At 53.1% G+C, this 14,393-nt stretch overlaps 1 protein-coding gene across 3 annotated transcripts in view; it reads right to left on the reverse strand.

Moving 5' to 3' along the window:
* Positions 1–14,393, reverse strand: part of CERK (ceramide kinase) — a 52,385-nt gene that overhangs the window by 9,584 nt on the left and 28,408 nt on the right. For all 3 annotated transcript variants that reach the window (XR_013179363.1, XM_077169198.1, XM_077169199.1), the window contains exons 6-9: positions 13,657–13,802; positions 7,312–7,386; positions 5,385–5,537; positions 1,051–1,156 (exon numbers count right to left, since the gene is read on the reverse strand). Coding sequence is in view for 2 of the 3 variants with exons in the window: in XM_077169198.1 (XP_077025313.1) it covers positions 1,051–1,156; positions 5,385–5,537; positions 7,312–7,386; positions 13,657–13,802 (480 nt within the window). In the remaining variant the exon portion in view is untranslated. The remainder of the gene's footprint in view (positions 1–1,050; positions 1,157–5,384; positions 5,538–7,311; positions 7,387–13,656; positions 13,803–14,393) is intronic.

Below are 14,393 nucleotides of genomic sequence, written 5' to 3' on the forward strand. Positions count from 1 at the left end.
GAGAGAAAGTCTAGTCACTCAGGCGGCCCCATGGCCACAGAACAGCAAAGTCCAAATTTATACCTGGCCTTGCTTTAAACTTACCACTGACTATACTGGGGGGTGAGGATGCAGTAGGTAAAAAATTACTGTTTATTAATTCATATGGATATAATACATATAAATAAACCAAGAGAATGGATGGCACTGAGTGCCCCACTTAAGGGAGATGAAATCTCTCGTCTCAGGTAGAGACCACGAGCCTGGGGCGGTACTTGTGCCTGTTGCCTGGGTGGAGCGCAGCCCAGCTGGAAGCCCCACCCCCTCTAATCCCACATCATCAGGGCGGCCACTTGGGGTACCCACCTGCCCCTCTCCCATCTCCTGCATCTGGACAGGGGCTTCTCCCTTCCCTGCGAGGGTCACCTCTTCTCACCCCCCAGGCCCTGGGGCAGCTGCCCTGGCCCTGCCCGCTCAGCCCCGCCACATGGGCCAGGGAGCCAGGGAGCCAGCATTCAGAGGCCCCCACACTCCTGCTGTCTCACTCCCTTTCCATGGATGCTCAGGTTGGGCTCTGACTTGGACTTTCCAAGCTCCAGGGGCTTCCAGACTACAGATCCTGGCAGGTGGGGCTCCAGTGGGCAAAGGTCAACACTGTCCATCTCCTGCTGGGGACACTGTCCCTCCAGCCAGGCTTCCCCTGCAGGCCCCAAGCAGTATCAGCCCACGCACAGTTGTAAGTGGTTTTGTCTTTCCTTCCTCACATGCGTTTGTTGTCTGTCAGATGCCACAATGGGGACCCCTCCCCAGGAACTGGTGACGAGGCTTATCAGACCCCACTGGAATGCGAGACATGTGGCTGGCCACACCACACCACGCCCTGCCTGTGGGCCCCTGCACAGAGCAGCATGGCAGCTGCACTTCCATGTCCCGGGGCAGTGGCGAGATGCACCCCCTCCTTCCAGATGTCCAAGTCAGACATGGGCGTCATCTACCTCCAGGGTAGATGCACTCACTTCACCCCAAACGCCAGGTCCCTGGTGATAGAGGTGCACACACGAAGGGGCTTACCCTGCCCGGCAGGGCTTCCTGTCCCTCGGAGACCCCACTGTGTGCTGGGCTGGCAGGAACGACACTGTCCCTTCATAGCAGTGGTGTGAGAGGAAGGTCTTGACACCTGGGAACAGAGCCGACGGAAAGAAAACCCCACAAAGGTCATTTTTTGGTAAAGAGAGTATGATATTAGCTTCAGAAACATCAATGAGAATAAATCTAAGATGCTTTCTTACGCCAACAGGCCTGCAGGAGGAGAGCCCACTTCCCGTGCTCAGAGGTGATGGTCCCAGCCACAGGCTGGCCCCAACAGGGGGAGCCACGCAGGGCCCGGGGCACAGGCTGCTTTGGAGGATGTGCTCAGATGGGTCATCACCTGCCCCTTCAAGGCTGCGAGCAGGGGCCTGTAGCAGGCTGGGGCGCTGTCCGTGGTGCTGGTCACCCTGAGCTGGCCTGGCCGACCTGCCCTGCAGCCACACCAATCTGCCTGCCATGCACCTGCCCCACATATGGAGAGAGCCACCAAGGACATAGAGGAGTGGGAGCGGGTGGGGACCTGGGGGACCAGACTGTGTCCCGAGAAGGTGATGGTGACATGCTGGTGCTGCCTATGGAAACTGCAGGGCGGCCTCCTGGGCTGCAAGAGAGCCGGGCCAGCCCAGCAATAGTGCCAGAGGATGGTGGGCCCTAGGCCATGGGGAACCTACCCTAACCTCAGCCCATAACTCTGACAGTTGGGGTGACACGGGTGGCCCCACTGCTGGTGAAGGGAACAGCTGATCCCAGGCCAGACCCCCAGGCAGGACCTGCTCCTGCTGCCTCACCTAACTCTGCACTGTGCCAGCTGTCTGGTACACTGTGTGCTCAGCTGGCTGCTGTCGCACGGACATGTCCAAGGGCCTGGTACCACCTCCCTCTTGCTCCTCCCGCACTACCCAAGAGCATGCTGAGGGTGCAGGGCCTGGGAGGGGGCAGGGCCTGGGAGGGGGCCGGCCCCAGAGAGCAGCTTCCCTCAGGATTCTCTGCAGAGTTGGGGTGGGGGTGGGGGGACGTGGCAGTGATACGATAGCTGTCTTATAGCTCAACTTCAACCTCTAAAGGTGTTTCTTCCTGAATTGTTACCTGCCATTAGAAGGGACCACCTAAACCTCCGTTTCACATGCACCTCACCCACCGGCCGACTCGACTCCACTCGAGAACTGCCAGCTGCCTCCAAGACAAGCAGGTGCTCTCCTACCTGTGGGGGTTTACCCACGCCACTGGACTCAAATCCCAGGGAACTGAGGCTACCACGGAGCTCCCTGTAGGGGAGGAGACCCAGAAGACACACTCTGGCCCCCTAAACTTCCTGATGGGGACAGACCTGGGGCAGCCAACCAAGGGAGTGTGCAACAGTTCAGGAAAGAGAAGTGCTGTGGATGCTGAGAGCACAAGGGGTGGAGACCACTGGTTGGGGAGCAAGGGAAGGGGATCCCTGGGAAAAGGCCCTCCAGAGAGGCTTGGTGAGTGGAGCCTCATCTGACTCGACAACGTCCTATACTCGGGAAAATGGTGTTGATGATTTACTGAAATTCTTGGGGCTTTTCTAACAATCTCCTCATTATTCCCTTTCCTAAATAAAGTTTGGAAAAATATGTAACTTTGGCATATTTAATGTTTTAAAGTCATAGTATAGCTTTTCATTTAATGAGATCCCTTTAAGTTAAGTAAAGCTCACCAAGTTACCTACTGTGGTAGTTAGATTCAGGTGTCAACTTGGCCAGGTGAAGGTGCCTAGATCTATTGCTGTGGACATGAGCCAATGGTGTGTGAACCTCATCTGTTGCTGATTACATCAGCAGTCGGCTAGGAGGCATGCCTGCTGCAATGAATGATGTTTGATTTAATTGGCTGGTGCTTAAATGAGAGAGCTCAACGCAGCACAGCCCAAGCAGCTCAGCATACCTCATCTCAGCACTCGCAGCTCAGCCCAGGCCTTTGGAGATGCAGAAAGAATCACCCTGGGGAAAGTTGTTGGAACCCAGAGGCCTGGAGAGAAGGCCAACAGAGATCGCCCTGAGCCTTCCCACGTAAGAAAGAACCTCAGTTGAAAGTTAGCTGCCTTTCCTCTGAAGAGCTAACGAAATAAATCCCCTTTTATTAAAAGCCAATTCATCTCTGGTGTACTGCATTCAGGCAGCTAGCAAACTAGAATACCTACTATTCCTTTTTCCCCCAAGAAAAGGGTTAGATTTTAGTATTTGGAACTTATTTAATCCAGATTTACCCAAAAGCAAACTATAAAGTGCATTGGTCAGATATATGATATTCATTAAATAAACCAATAAATTCATCTGAACAAAAGTGATAAACCTTAAATTCCACGTTTTAAATCTTCATTCCTTTTCTGCATTAAAAAGCTGAAAATACATTACGTAACCTCCTGAAACATGTAGCCTAATTTTTTTTCCCCATAATCTGGACCTGATTTCCATGGGCCATCAAAGGAGATGAGAACAGGGCAGTGGCCCACGGCATCCCCAGGGGGCTTGTAAGAAATGCATGCTTTTGGGGCCGCCCCAGGTGAGGGTTGGGCCCAGCAGTTCCCTAGGTGGTCCTGATGTTCCCCAAAGCTTGAGAACCGCTGACTCAGCAGATGGTTAGGGCAAGATGCTGGACAGGTAACCCAACCTCCTCAGGCCTTGATTTCCTCGGATGAAAGTGGAGGGCCAACCTGATACATCCCAGAGTGATTTTGAACACTGAATAAAAGTATTTGCAAAGTTCCTCTGGGGAATGGTGAGAAAGGGGGAAAATTCAACCTCCCCAAGTTGAATTCTTGATAGTCTCACAAGCAGTGCGAACAACCAAAGCTATAGGCTGAGCCCCCAATCTTGGGGTTTGTTCATATGAAACTTAACCCCACAAAGGATAGGTCACGCCTACTTAAAATAAGAGTCATCCCCAAGAGAACCTCTTTTGTTGCTCAGATGTGGCCTCTCTCTCCAGCCAACACAACAAGCAAACTCATCACCCTCCCCCTGTCTACGTGGGACATGACTCCCAGGAGTGTGGACCTTCCTGGCAACGTGGGACAGAAATCCTAGAATGAGCTGAGACTCAGCATCAAGGGATTGAGAAAACCTTCTTAACCAAAGGGGGAAGAGTGAAATGAGACAAAATAAAGTGTCAATGGCTGAGAGATTCCAAACAGAGTCAAGAGGTTATCCTGGAGGTTATTCTTACATATTAAATAGATATCACCTTTTCAGTTAAGGTGTAATGGAGAGGCTGGATGGAATTGCATGAAAGTATAGAGTTGTGTTCCAGTAGCCATGTTTCTTGATGATGATTATATAATGATACAGCTGTCACAATGTGACTGTGTGATTGTGAAAACCTTGTGTCTGATGCTCCTTTTATCTACCTTATCAACAGACGAGTAAAATATACGGAATAAAAATAAAAGGGGGAACAAATGTTAAAATAAATTTAGCTTGAAATGCTGGTGATTGCTGAGGGGGAAGGGTAGGGGGTAGGATATGTATGAATTTTTTTCTGTTTTCTTTTTATTCCTTTTTCTGAACAGATGCAAATGTTCCAAGAAATGATCATGATGATGAATATGCAACGATGTGATGATACTGTGAATTACTGATTATATATATAGAACAGAATGATCAAAAGTTATGAATATTTGCGTTTGGTGTTTTTTGGTATTTAAAAAAAAAAAAAAGTTGGGGTCCATGCACGCACCTGCGTGCGGTGGGAAACTGAAGGGCAGGTGTGAGCCGGCACCTGCTCTGCCCCACCCAGGGCAGTAAGCGTCACAAGGGCAGGTGCTTTTCCTTGGCCAGGCCTCAGGACTGAGAACAAGGCCCAGCCCAGGGCGGGCACTTGGCAAAAGTGTGAATGAATGACAGAACACACATGCGCAACTGAACGAGTGACAGCCAGCTACTGCACACGCAACGAGCCAGCACGTGCTGGCTGGCTGAGGCAAAGGACACCTGGGCTTGCACAGCATGGGCGGCCGCAGGTCAGCTACCCCAGTGAGTTGTGGAGGGTGAGGGGCCGTGCCACCTCAATGAACATGCTCAGGGTGATTATCTCCTCCTATTAGAACTTTCCCTTGACTGCCTCAGGCAGCCAGCGGTGACTGACCTAATGGGCGTGAAAATTGGTGCATGATGACTCAGGGTGCCAAACAATCCGTGGTTCTCAGCGGTGTGCTCTCTCTCTGTCCAGTCTACTGGCCTGACCCGTGCCAGGCATTCACCCTACCCAGCCCATGAGGCCAGGTACTCAGTGCCGGCCCTGAAGCAGACAATGCCCAATTCACCTGGTGCCCTGCCTGCTGTGCCCAGAGGTACCTGAGAAGTCGTATCTGATGAGACCCATCCACCGCTTCTTCTCGCTGTCTTTTATGAGGTCCCCGTAGAAGCCGTAGCCCAGCAGGGACACCGAGTAGCGCAGCAGCGTGCTGCCGTGATGCACGGAGGACACATCCATGGACAGAGAGTCGCCTGCAGGGAGGAAGCCCAGTGTGAGCGGCCAGCGCTGCTCCCACATCTAGCCCAGCCAGCCACACCTGCTGGCCCTTTGACAGGGCAGACAAGGAGAGAAGCGGCTCGGCAAATCACAGTGAAGCCAGCCAAGGGTACCCGCTAAAGTGGCTGTCCCTCTTGGGCCCAGGGTCCCTGCATCTTGTGCTTTCGGTTCAGGTGGCACAGCCGTCCTGACTGCATGGCAGGTTTAGAAAGCTGTAGCCTGCAGGAAGCAGGACACAGTGCATTCCAGAGGCTTACAAACTGTCACTACTTGAAGGGAAGGTACGTGGAATTCTAGAGTTTAAGACAATAAATGCACTGCTTTTGCTGATTTGAAAGGATGTATGTCCCCTAGAAAAGCCATGTTTTAATCAAAATCCAACTTCATAAAGGCAGAATAATCCCTATTCAATACTGTATGTTTGGATCTGTAATTAGAGCATCTCCCTGGAGATGGAACCCAATCAAGAGTGGCTGTTAAGCTGGGTTAGGTAACGACATGTCTCCACCCATTTGGGTGGGTCTTGATTAGTTTCTGAAGTCCTATAAAAGAGGAAAGATTTTGGAGAATGAGAGAGATTCTGAGAGAGCAGGGATTGCTGCAGCATCATGAAGCAGAGAGTCCATCAGCCAGCGCTTTGGAGATGAAGAAGGAAGATGCCTCCCAAGGACCTTCATGAAACAGGAAGCCAGGAGAAGCTAGCAGATGACACCATGTTCACCAGGTGCCCTTCCAGATGAGAGAGGAACCCTGACCGTGTTCACCATGTGCCTTTCCAGATGAGAAACTCTGAACTTCATCGGCCTTCTTGAATCAAGGTATCTTCCCCTGGATGCCTTTGATTGGACATTTCTATAGACTTGTTTTAACTGGGACATTTTCTCAGCCTTAGAACTGTAAACTAGCAACTTATTAAATTCCCCTTTTTAAAAGCCATTCTGTTTCTGGTATATTGCATTCCAGCAGCTAGCAAATTAGAACACCGCTCCTAAAGATAAAACTCCTATTGCTCCGGGTAATGCACAGAGTGACAAGTCGACAGGGATAAGAAAAGGGTAAGGAAGCTGTGTGCAAGAGGTGTCATGGCCTGGAGGACACCTGACCACCTCCACCTTCTTTCTGATCCGAGTGTCCACAGCAGACCCATATGTAAAGCTGTTGGCTAAGTGAATAAAGTAACTAGGAACATCTTGTGCGCACGTTACAGAGAGATAGAAACGAACTGCAGCCAAGGAGGGTCTGTTAGGTTGTTACTCATTCACTCCACAGACATGACCGGAGGCTGGACTTTCCGAGGTGCCTGGGTACCGTGATGCATGGCACGATGGGGTCCTGCCCTCGGGACAGTGGGACCCCAGGAGAGCAAGCAGAGAGAGTGCACGGGGAAGAAATGCAATCGCTCCCCACAGTGATGGATTCTGAGAAGATGGCAGGACAGACTGGGAGTCTGGGGCTGGGCCTGAGGGTCGGGGGGCCGGGGACTGGGGGCTGGGGACTAGGGGCCAAGGACTGAGAGGTGGGGACTGGGGGCTGGCCGGGTCGCAGACCACAGGCCTCTGCAGGAAGGGCTGAGCAGGGTGCATGAGGTGGGTGCTGTCTCGCATGCTGGGAGGGGCCGGGGCAGCAAGGTGGGGCGGACATGGGTGCACTGCCCGTCAACAAGCTGCAAGGAAGGCAGAGCCACCCACGGGGCTGTGACCAAGTTGGCTGCGTGTGGGGTCTTGTGCCGTCAGGGACAGTGGTACCTACCAAGGATAATGTGTAAGGCCGAGGTCTCCGCATCATTCGTGCCAACTGTCGAATAGCACACGCAGTCGGTTGACCCTAAAAAGGTGAAAGCAGGCTCTCAATGCCATGAACAATAACTTGAAATGGTAACACGCTCACAAGTGAGTGGTACACACGACCTCTCCTCCCAAGCTACTAGAATAAATAAGAAGGGATATGTGGACTTCACCTAAAAAACAAATACGGAGCTTAATTTGTGATCATTTCAACCACCTCCACAAAGAATGCTCCATGGCCCACCCCTGCCAGCGTCTAGAGGTCCAGCCTGAACCCCACCTTAGAGACATTGCACATAACATCTGCAGCCATGGCCACAGCGTCAGTCAGGGCAGAGCACGTCCTGCCTCCCAGAGCTCTGCCATCTGCAGCCCCTCCCCACCTCGGCCTCCCCCTCTCCTCCACACAGGTGGTATTTTTGCACCCCTGCAGCCCCTCCCCCACCCTCTCTGGACAGGTGCTGTCTGTGGGCCTCTCATCCCCACCACACAGCTGATGCGGAGATGGACAGCATCTCCTGGTGGCCCTCGACTGCAGAGCTCAAGGTACACGCCTATAGGGCACGGCCAACAGAGCTATATTCAGCAAGGACAGCCCATGCCAGTCATAGGAGAAAGAACACTGGCAAACACAAAGACATGCTTAGACAGTCCTGCCATGTCTCACTGGAAGGTGCGAGGTGAGAGTTCACAGCAGGGGCAGCGCTGCCCTCTGACCCAGTGACCGGTGGTAGTGCAGCTGCCCGGCCCTGCGTCCACTCGGCACATGAGCACAGCTGACCCAGGCAGCCACTCTCCCAGCATCTGGGAGGTGGGGCATCATGGCACCCGTTGAGGGCAGAACACAGACCCCCCACCCTAAGCAGCACCAAGCGAGGTCCCAGACGCTGGCACTGCCCAGTTCCCACTGGCCTAACTCACAGCCTCTGCTTTCAGCCCCGATGGGGCAGCCGCCGGCCTTGGCAGCTTCTGACATCCTGGGAAGGGCTGGGCCGGGCCGGGAAGCCCTCGGGTGACCGGCTCAGTGGGAGGAAACCATGGGCCTGGTCACTGAGGATAAAGGGCGGCAGCATCTCCGACGGCACCATCTCGCCAAGGACGTAAAGCTGCCCGGGACAGGACTCATGCGAACAGCCGCAGTCCAGTGTCAGGAGGCTTCACATGTCCCTCAGCCAGTGGTTCTGCGGACGGCAGACACTCCCGGGCCCTCAGGGGAGCCAGGCCCGCTGCAGCTGCAGCTCCAGGGGCCGTGGACACTGGCTCTGAGCTGCCTGGGGCTGGCCCCCGGCGACAGCAGAAATGCATGCATGTAAACATGAGTGCCTGAGTGCAGAAACACACACACGTATAATTTTCCACGTGTCTTCAGACCCCCTTGATCTCCATATTGGGGGGTCTGATAATGAGTGAACCATTTCTGAGAAAACAAATCCTGAAAGAGCTGTTAAATGGACCTGAACGGCATGGCAGGGGAAGTCTGTCCTAACCGTAACGCTCCAGAATGTCCGCAGGCCCCGACGGCCAACCTGAGGGTACTTTCTTCACAAATCATCCCTTACATCCAAATCTGACCTGACGTCCAACTTCCCCTACATTTAATCACATGTAACATACATCCAATGAGCCTCTTAATCAGTAGACATTCAGCCACGATCTCAAATAAGAATGAAGAAACAATGTTTGCTTTGCATTTTATACGAGGTTGAACAAACCCAAGAGCTTGAAAGTAGTTTTTATTCCTGGGTGCACAGAATCTAATTGTCCATATTAAACAGATATTAAAGCCAAGTTCAAATTCTTATAAAATACTTCATGCAGGACTCTGTTGTAGAGACAACGGCAAATATTCCAGACCTCACTATGTCCTTCTGTGACAACCACAAATTGACAATTAAAACAAAACGAGCCCTTACTGATGGCTGGTCCCAACTACCACGTCTTGCCGGGTAGACGCCACTGGAGGTACTTCACCTGTGGAAGGGCGTGGCCAGGCAGCTGTGGCATGAGGGCCACGTCCACTGCAGACCCGCCCAGCCCACTGGACCAGCTCCAGGGGCCTTCGGATGGGTGGGGCACCTTCTAACAGACAGGTATGTGAAGGCAAAAACATAAGAGCACCTGGATTCTAAAGAACTCGCTCTCTCATGTCACATGGGTCCCTTGGTGACAATGAACCTAGCAGGTAAACTTACCTCTTTAAAGAAGATGATCAGATCAACTTCGTCCCTGCTCAGAATCATACAGAATAAAACCCCAGCCCTTTCCCTGGACTGGCAAGCCCACAGGCATCACGAGGCTGCTGGCCCCTTGCCCCGCATCTCCCCTTGCTCACCCGCAATGGGTGGCTATGCCACCCTGGCACAGCCAAGCTGGAACCCGCCTTGGGGCCTCTGCACATGACACTACTGCCACCTGGACCTTCTTGCCCATTCTCAGGTCAGATGTCATCTGGAAAGACACCCCCACCCCCACCACCATCTGGATGCCGCCCCCCCCACCCCACCCCCACCCCAGCGGCTCCACTGTCCTCTCTAATGCCTGCCTTCCCCTCTGGACTTCCCGAGAGCAGGGTTCTGCCTTGCTCCCCACTGGGTTCTGGAAGAATGGGTGGCTATGACACAGCCATAGCATCTGTGTTGGCTGCCCAAGCTCCGTGGTGTCCTCAGGCCCCCGAACAATTCACTTTTTTGGTTTAATATGGGCCAATCAGGTGGAAGGTCCAGCAAACTGAGAGCCAGCAGAGAACTGATAATGGTTGCTGGTTGCTCAGACACAATGACTGGCATGTTGCAAAAAACCTACCACTTCTCCTCACTCAACAGAACTTCTCAATTATCTCTTCAAGTATCTGGGTGGTAAAGAAAAGCCAAGTGGAAACCCCAGAAACCTAAACCTAAGAAAATCTCGTTTCTACGAGTGCTCTCCATGAACGACCAGAAATCACCAATATAAAGTGTTCCCTGTGCATATCTAGCACTCTATAACCTCTGACGACCCTGACAACAGCACAACTATCTCTCCCTTTTGTGGATGAGAAAGCGGAGGCCACACGAGGACCTCTGCCCTGCCTGTGGCAGGCCAGGGAAGAGACAGGATAGGACACGCCTGCTGACCCAGAGCTGCCTTCTTACTCCCTGCAGGACACAGACACAGCAACCAAGCGTTAGAATGCAGTCTCAGTCCACACCGTGCCACCTGGGCCCACCCCTCCTTCCTGCTCACAGCTGCCAGCACTTGCCCAGCGTGCCCCCTTCCTCTCCCCGCAACGGCACCGGTGGGGACACCCGGAGTCCTCCAGCAGCCTCCAAAGGAGCACATGTGTGCGACTGAAGCAGTGCCTGGTGTCTCTTCTCTCTGGCAGCCACAAGCCAAGTGCCTTGCTTCCGGGGCTGCCCACCAGGTGACCAGTTTCCCCAGGCTGGGCCAGAGCAGGAGGCACCACTTGCGGCTGCCTATCAGCCCGCCCTCCCACAGCAGGGGCCTCACCACAGACTGAGGGACAGCAAGAGTCCTGTCTCGCTCCACACCCCTGGTCCCAGCCACTCTGAGCCCCTGGAGGCCAGCACAAGCATGGACCAGGACCCACGGGCCAACCTGCGGGCATCTGGAGGAAGCAGGCAAGTGCCCCTCCCATTTGGGCATGTAGATCTGGGCTGTATGTCCCGAGTTCACCTCAGAAGAACTGATAAGAAAACGTAAACGTCCTTCCCAAAAGCAGGCTTGACTCCCGGCAGAGTTTCTCCTGGAAGCACCTGCACATCAGAAGCTGACAAGACAACAGGCCCCAAGCTGGCTTTTCATCTTCTGAAATACATCATAACCATGACGAGGTTGTGACTATTTTTCCACTCGGGAAAGGAAGGGAAAAGGCCCACGGGCATCTAAGCACTGGGCGGGAGTACAGAAGGGCCCAGGCTTGGGAAATGGGCAGAGTTGGGTCCAGGGGCAACCCTGCCAACTACTGTGAGGGACAGACAATCCTTGGAGCCAATTTCCGACTTAAAAACCTCACGCCCAGGTGGCAGGGCTGCCTCGCAAACCAGGTGGGGCTGTAAAGTACCTAACCAGCACCATCTCCACATGGGGTTGGCATCTGCCCTCACCACCTGGGGCCCACCCCGCCCCCTCACCACCTGGGTGATTGACTTTTTGTTAGTAACTGTTACTTCCCCACAAGCAAGCATGACCCCACAAATCCTCCTAAAAGTGATTCTTCATGCTGAGAACACCCCCAAAGGGATAACATGATATAGTGTGGTTATTTATAAGCTCCACAACTCAGTAAGCATTAAAGGGTTAGATTTAAAGTAAACATTACCAGACAACCCACTGGTCAGGGCTCAGGCTTAGGGGCAAGCTGGGGCTGTGGAAATGCAGGCAACACAGCTGCATACAGGAGGTGGCAGAGCCACCCGCACCCCACGGGGCCACCTGGGCTCCGAGCTCACCCTGACAGTCCCTGGGTGGCCTAGAGCCTTACCTCTAGGACTCTGTGTCTTGACCCATGAACTGGGGTAGTTTAGTGTGTCCCTCTTAGAGCTGTTAGGAGGGCTGATGCCCACAGCCAGCCCGCAACAACAGTGGCATCAAAAGGGAGGGTCCTGTAATCATGTTAAAACACTGAATGAAGCTGCATCTGAGCTATAGGGTTTTTTTTGTTGTTGTTTTTTACTATTATTACCACTTTTATTTCTTTTCTCTATATTAACATTTTATATCTTTTTCTGTTGTGTTGCTAGTTCCTCTAAACCGATGCAAATGTACTAAGAAACGATGATCATGCATCTATGTGATGATGTTAAGAATTACTGAGTGCATATGTAGAACGGTATGATTTCTAAATGTGTTAATTTCTTTTTTTTATTTTTATTTATTTTTTCTTTTTTTCTTTCTTTCCGTTAATAAAAAAAAAATAATAAAAAATTTAAAAAAAAAAAGGGGAGGATCCTGATTTTGCCCAGGTGTGGGCGGAGCCCTGAACTCTCAGCGCACAAGCTTTTGCTCACCTGTGCAAGCCTCCCACCATGGTTTTCAAGAACACAGTGCTTCCTAGAAAGAGGCAAAATATGCCAACGTGACCTACACAGTTCCTGCCACACTCCTTACCACCAGGGCACGGGCCAGAAAGGCCATATTTTGTTAAAACTTACTTTAAAAAAAATCTTATTATTCTGAAATACTCTCAAACTTACAGAACAGTTGCAAAAACAATAGACACCCTACAGAGAGAACTCCAACACATCCCTACCCTCCAGATACCCAGATCCACCAATTTTAACATTTGGCCACATCTGTCACATCATTCTTTCCATCCATCTATCCATTCATTCATCCATCACCCTTCTATCCACCCATCCATCCTTCTATCCACCCATCCATCCTTCTATCCACCCATCCATCCTTCTATCTATCCATCCATCCTTCTGTCTATCCATTATCCTAAGCTAAACAATCAGGAGACTTGTCCATTTAGGTGTGTGTGGCAAATTTCCACCAGTCTGAAACCCACCTGCAAAGGTAAGGGCTTGGATTCTCAATAAAGAATGATACAGATGCCAGACGAGGAGACATCAGATCAACAAAAAGCAGACATGAGGGGTCAAAGGACTGTGGAGAAGTGCAGAGCCCTTTGCACCTTAGCAGAGGCCCTTGGGCCAGCCACACCTCATGGGGCTGCCTGCCTGGGAAGCTCTAATGGCTGGGCCCCTTCAGCATGAAGCCCACCCCTCAGCCGGTAACCAGGCCCTGCCTGCCTTTCCTGCCTACATAGCCAGAACACCCCAAGCTCCCTCCTGCCCTCAGACACCTGGGCAGGCCTGTCCCTTCTGCTCCTAGGGGTCCCTGAGCTCCCAGTTCCTTCAGGTCCCAGCTTAGAAGTCGTTTCTTCCAGAAAACTGCCTGACAGCCCCAACGATGGGCCCTGCCCACAGCCCACAGCCCCCTGGGCTTCCCTGTCCCAGGGCTGAACTCCAAGGACTGGAAGACAGCTCTGCCACAGCCCCCCACCCACCACCTAACAGTGGGTGCTCTGAGAACAGAGGCCATATTCTCAGCAGCCGGCATAAGGCAGGACAGTGTCCCGCCGAGCCCAACACATTGGCCTTCATTCAACTGGCCCTAAGCCTCCTCTGGAAGGCTGACAGCTGTGCAGGGATGAAATCACCCCTTAAACAGAGGCATGCACCGAGGAGGAGCACAAGGCCATCGCCACCAATCGTTGGGAGCCTGTGATCGTGAGGCTGTCAGGAGCCCTGACAGCGGTAGTGGTTCTCCGGTGACACAGAAGGAAGGGGGCCACTCTCCAACCTACCTGCGGGGATGATGCCGATCCGCAGGGGGCTGGGGACCAGCGCGGCGCGGGGCTGGTTCTGGTCAATGCCAGCATCCTGCTGCGTGCGCCCAATCAGGCCGTGCAGGACCTCGCTGAACATGCCGTCCCCACCAACACAGATGACCCTGTGGGAGCCAGGGATGGGTCAGGGCAGTGCTCCCAGCCGCCAGCTCTCCAGCCCACCCTCCTGCAGCGCCCCTGCATGGCAGGTTCCCCAGGGTGGCCAGGGTCCCCCAGCGGCCACCACCACAAGCAGTGCTCCTGGACAGCTTGGCTCCCTGGGGCTGGGAGACCCACTTTTCCTAACTTGTCCCGCTCATTCAAGACTTTCTTGAGCCCCTTCCCCAGGGGTGCTCAGAGCACCAGGCCAGGAGCCAGGCACCGGGGGAAGGGTCTCGGGGTCCCAGCGGGGTATTCCTGTGACTTGGCTGGGCGGTGCATGCCCAAGACCCAGCCCGCCACCCACTGGATAACAATGAAGATGGGGGGGTCCCCTCACAAGGGGGGCCTGGGAGACGGAGGACGGGGGGGTGTCTGCACCAGGAACGGCAGGAACTGGTCTTGTTTCCCTTTCCAACCTCAGCACCTAACACATGCCTGGGGCTCAGCAGGAACACTGCAATGGGTTTAACTAAACTCAAGATGTTGAACGAATTTCTAAGCACAAAGGAAAGATTAGAAAGTGAGGGACAGAGTTGAATAACCAAATTTGGAAG

The sequence above is a fragment of the Tamandua tetradactyla genome, chromosome 7 (assembly GCF_023851605.1).
Source record: "Tamandua tetradactyla isolate mTamTet1 chromosome 7, mTamTet1.pri, whole genome shotgun sequence".
Classification (NCBI taxonomy): Eukaryota; Metazoa; Chordata; class Mammalia; order Pilosa; family Myrmecophagidae; genus Tamandua; species Tamandua tetradactyla.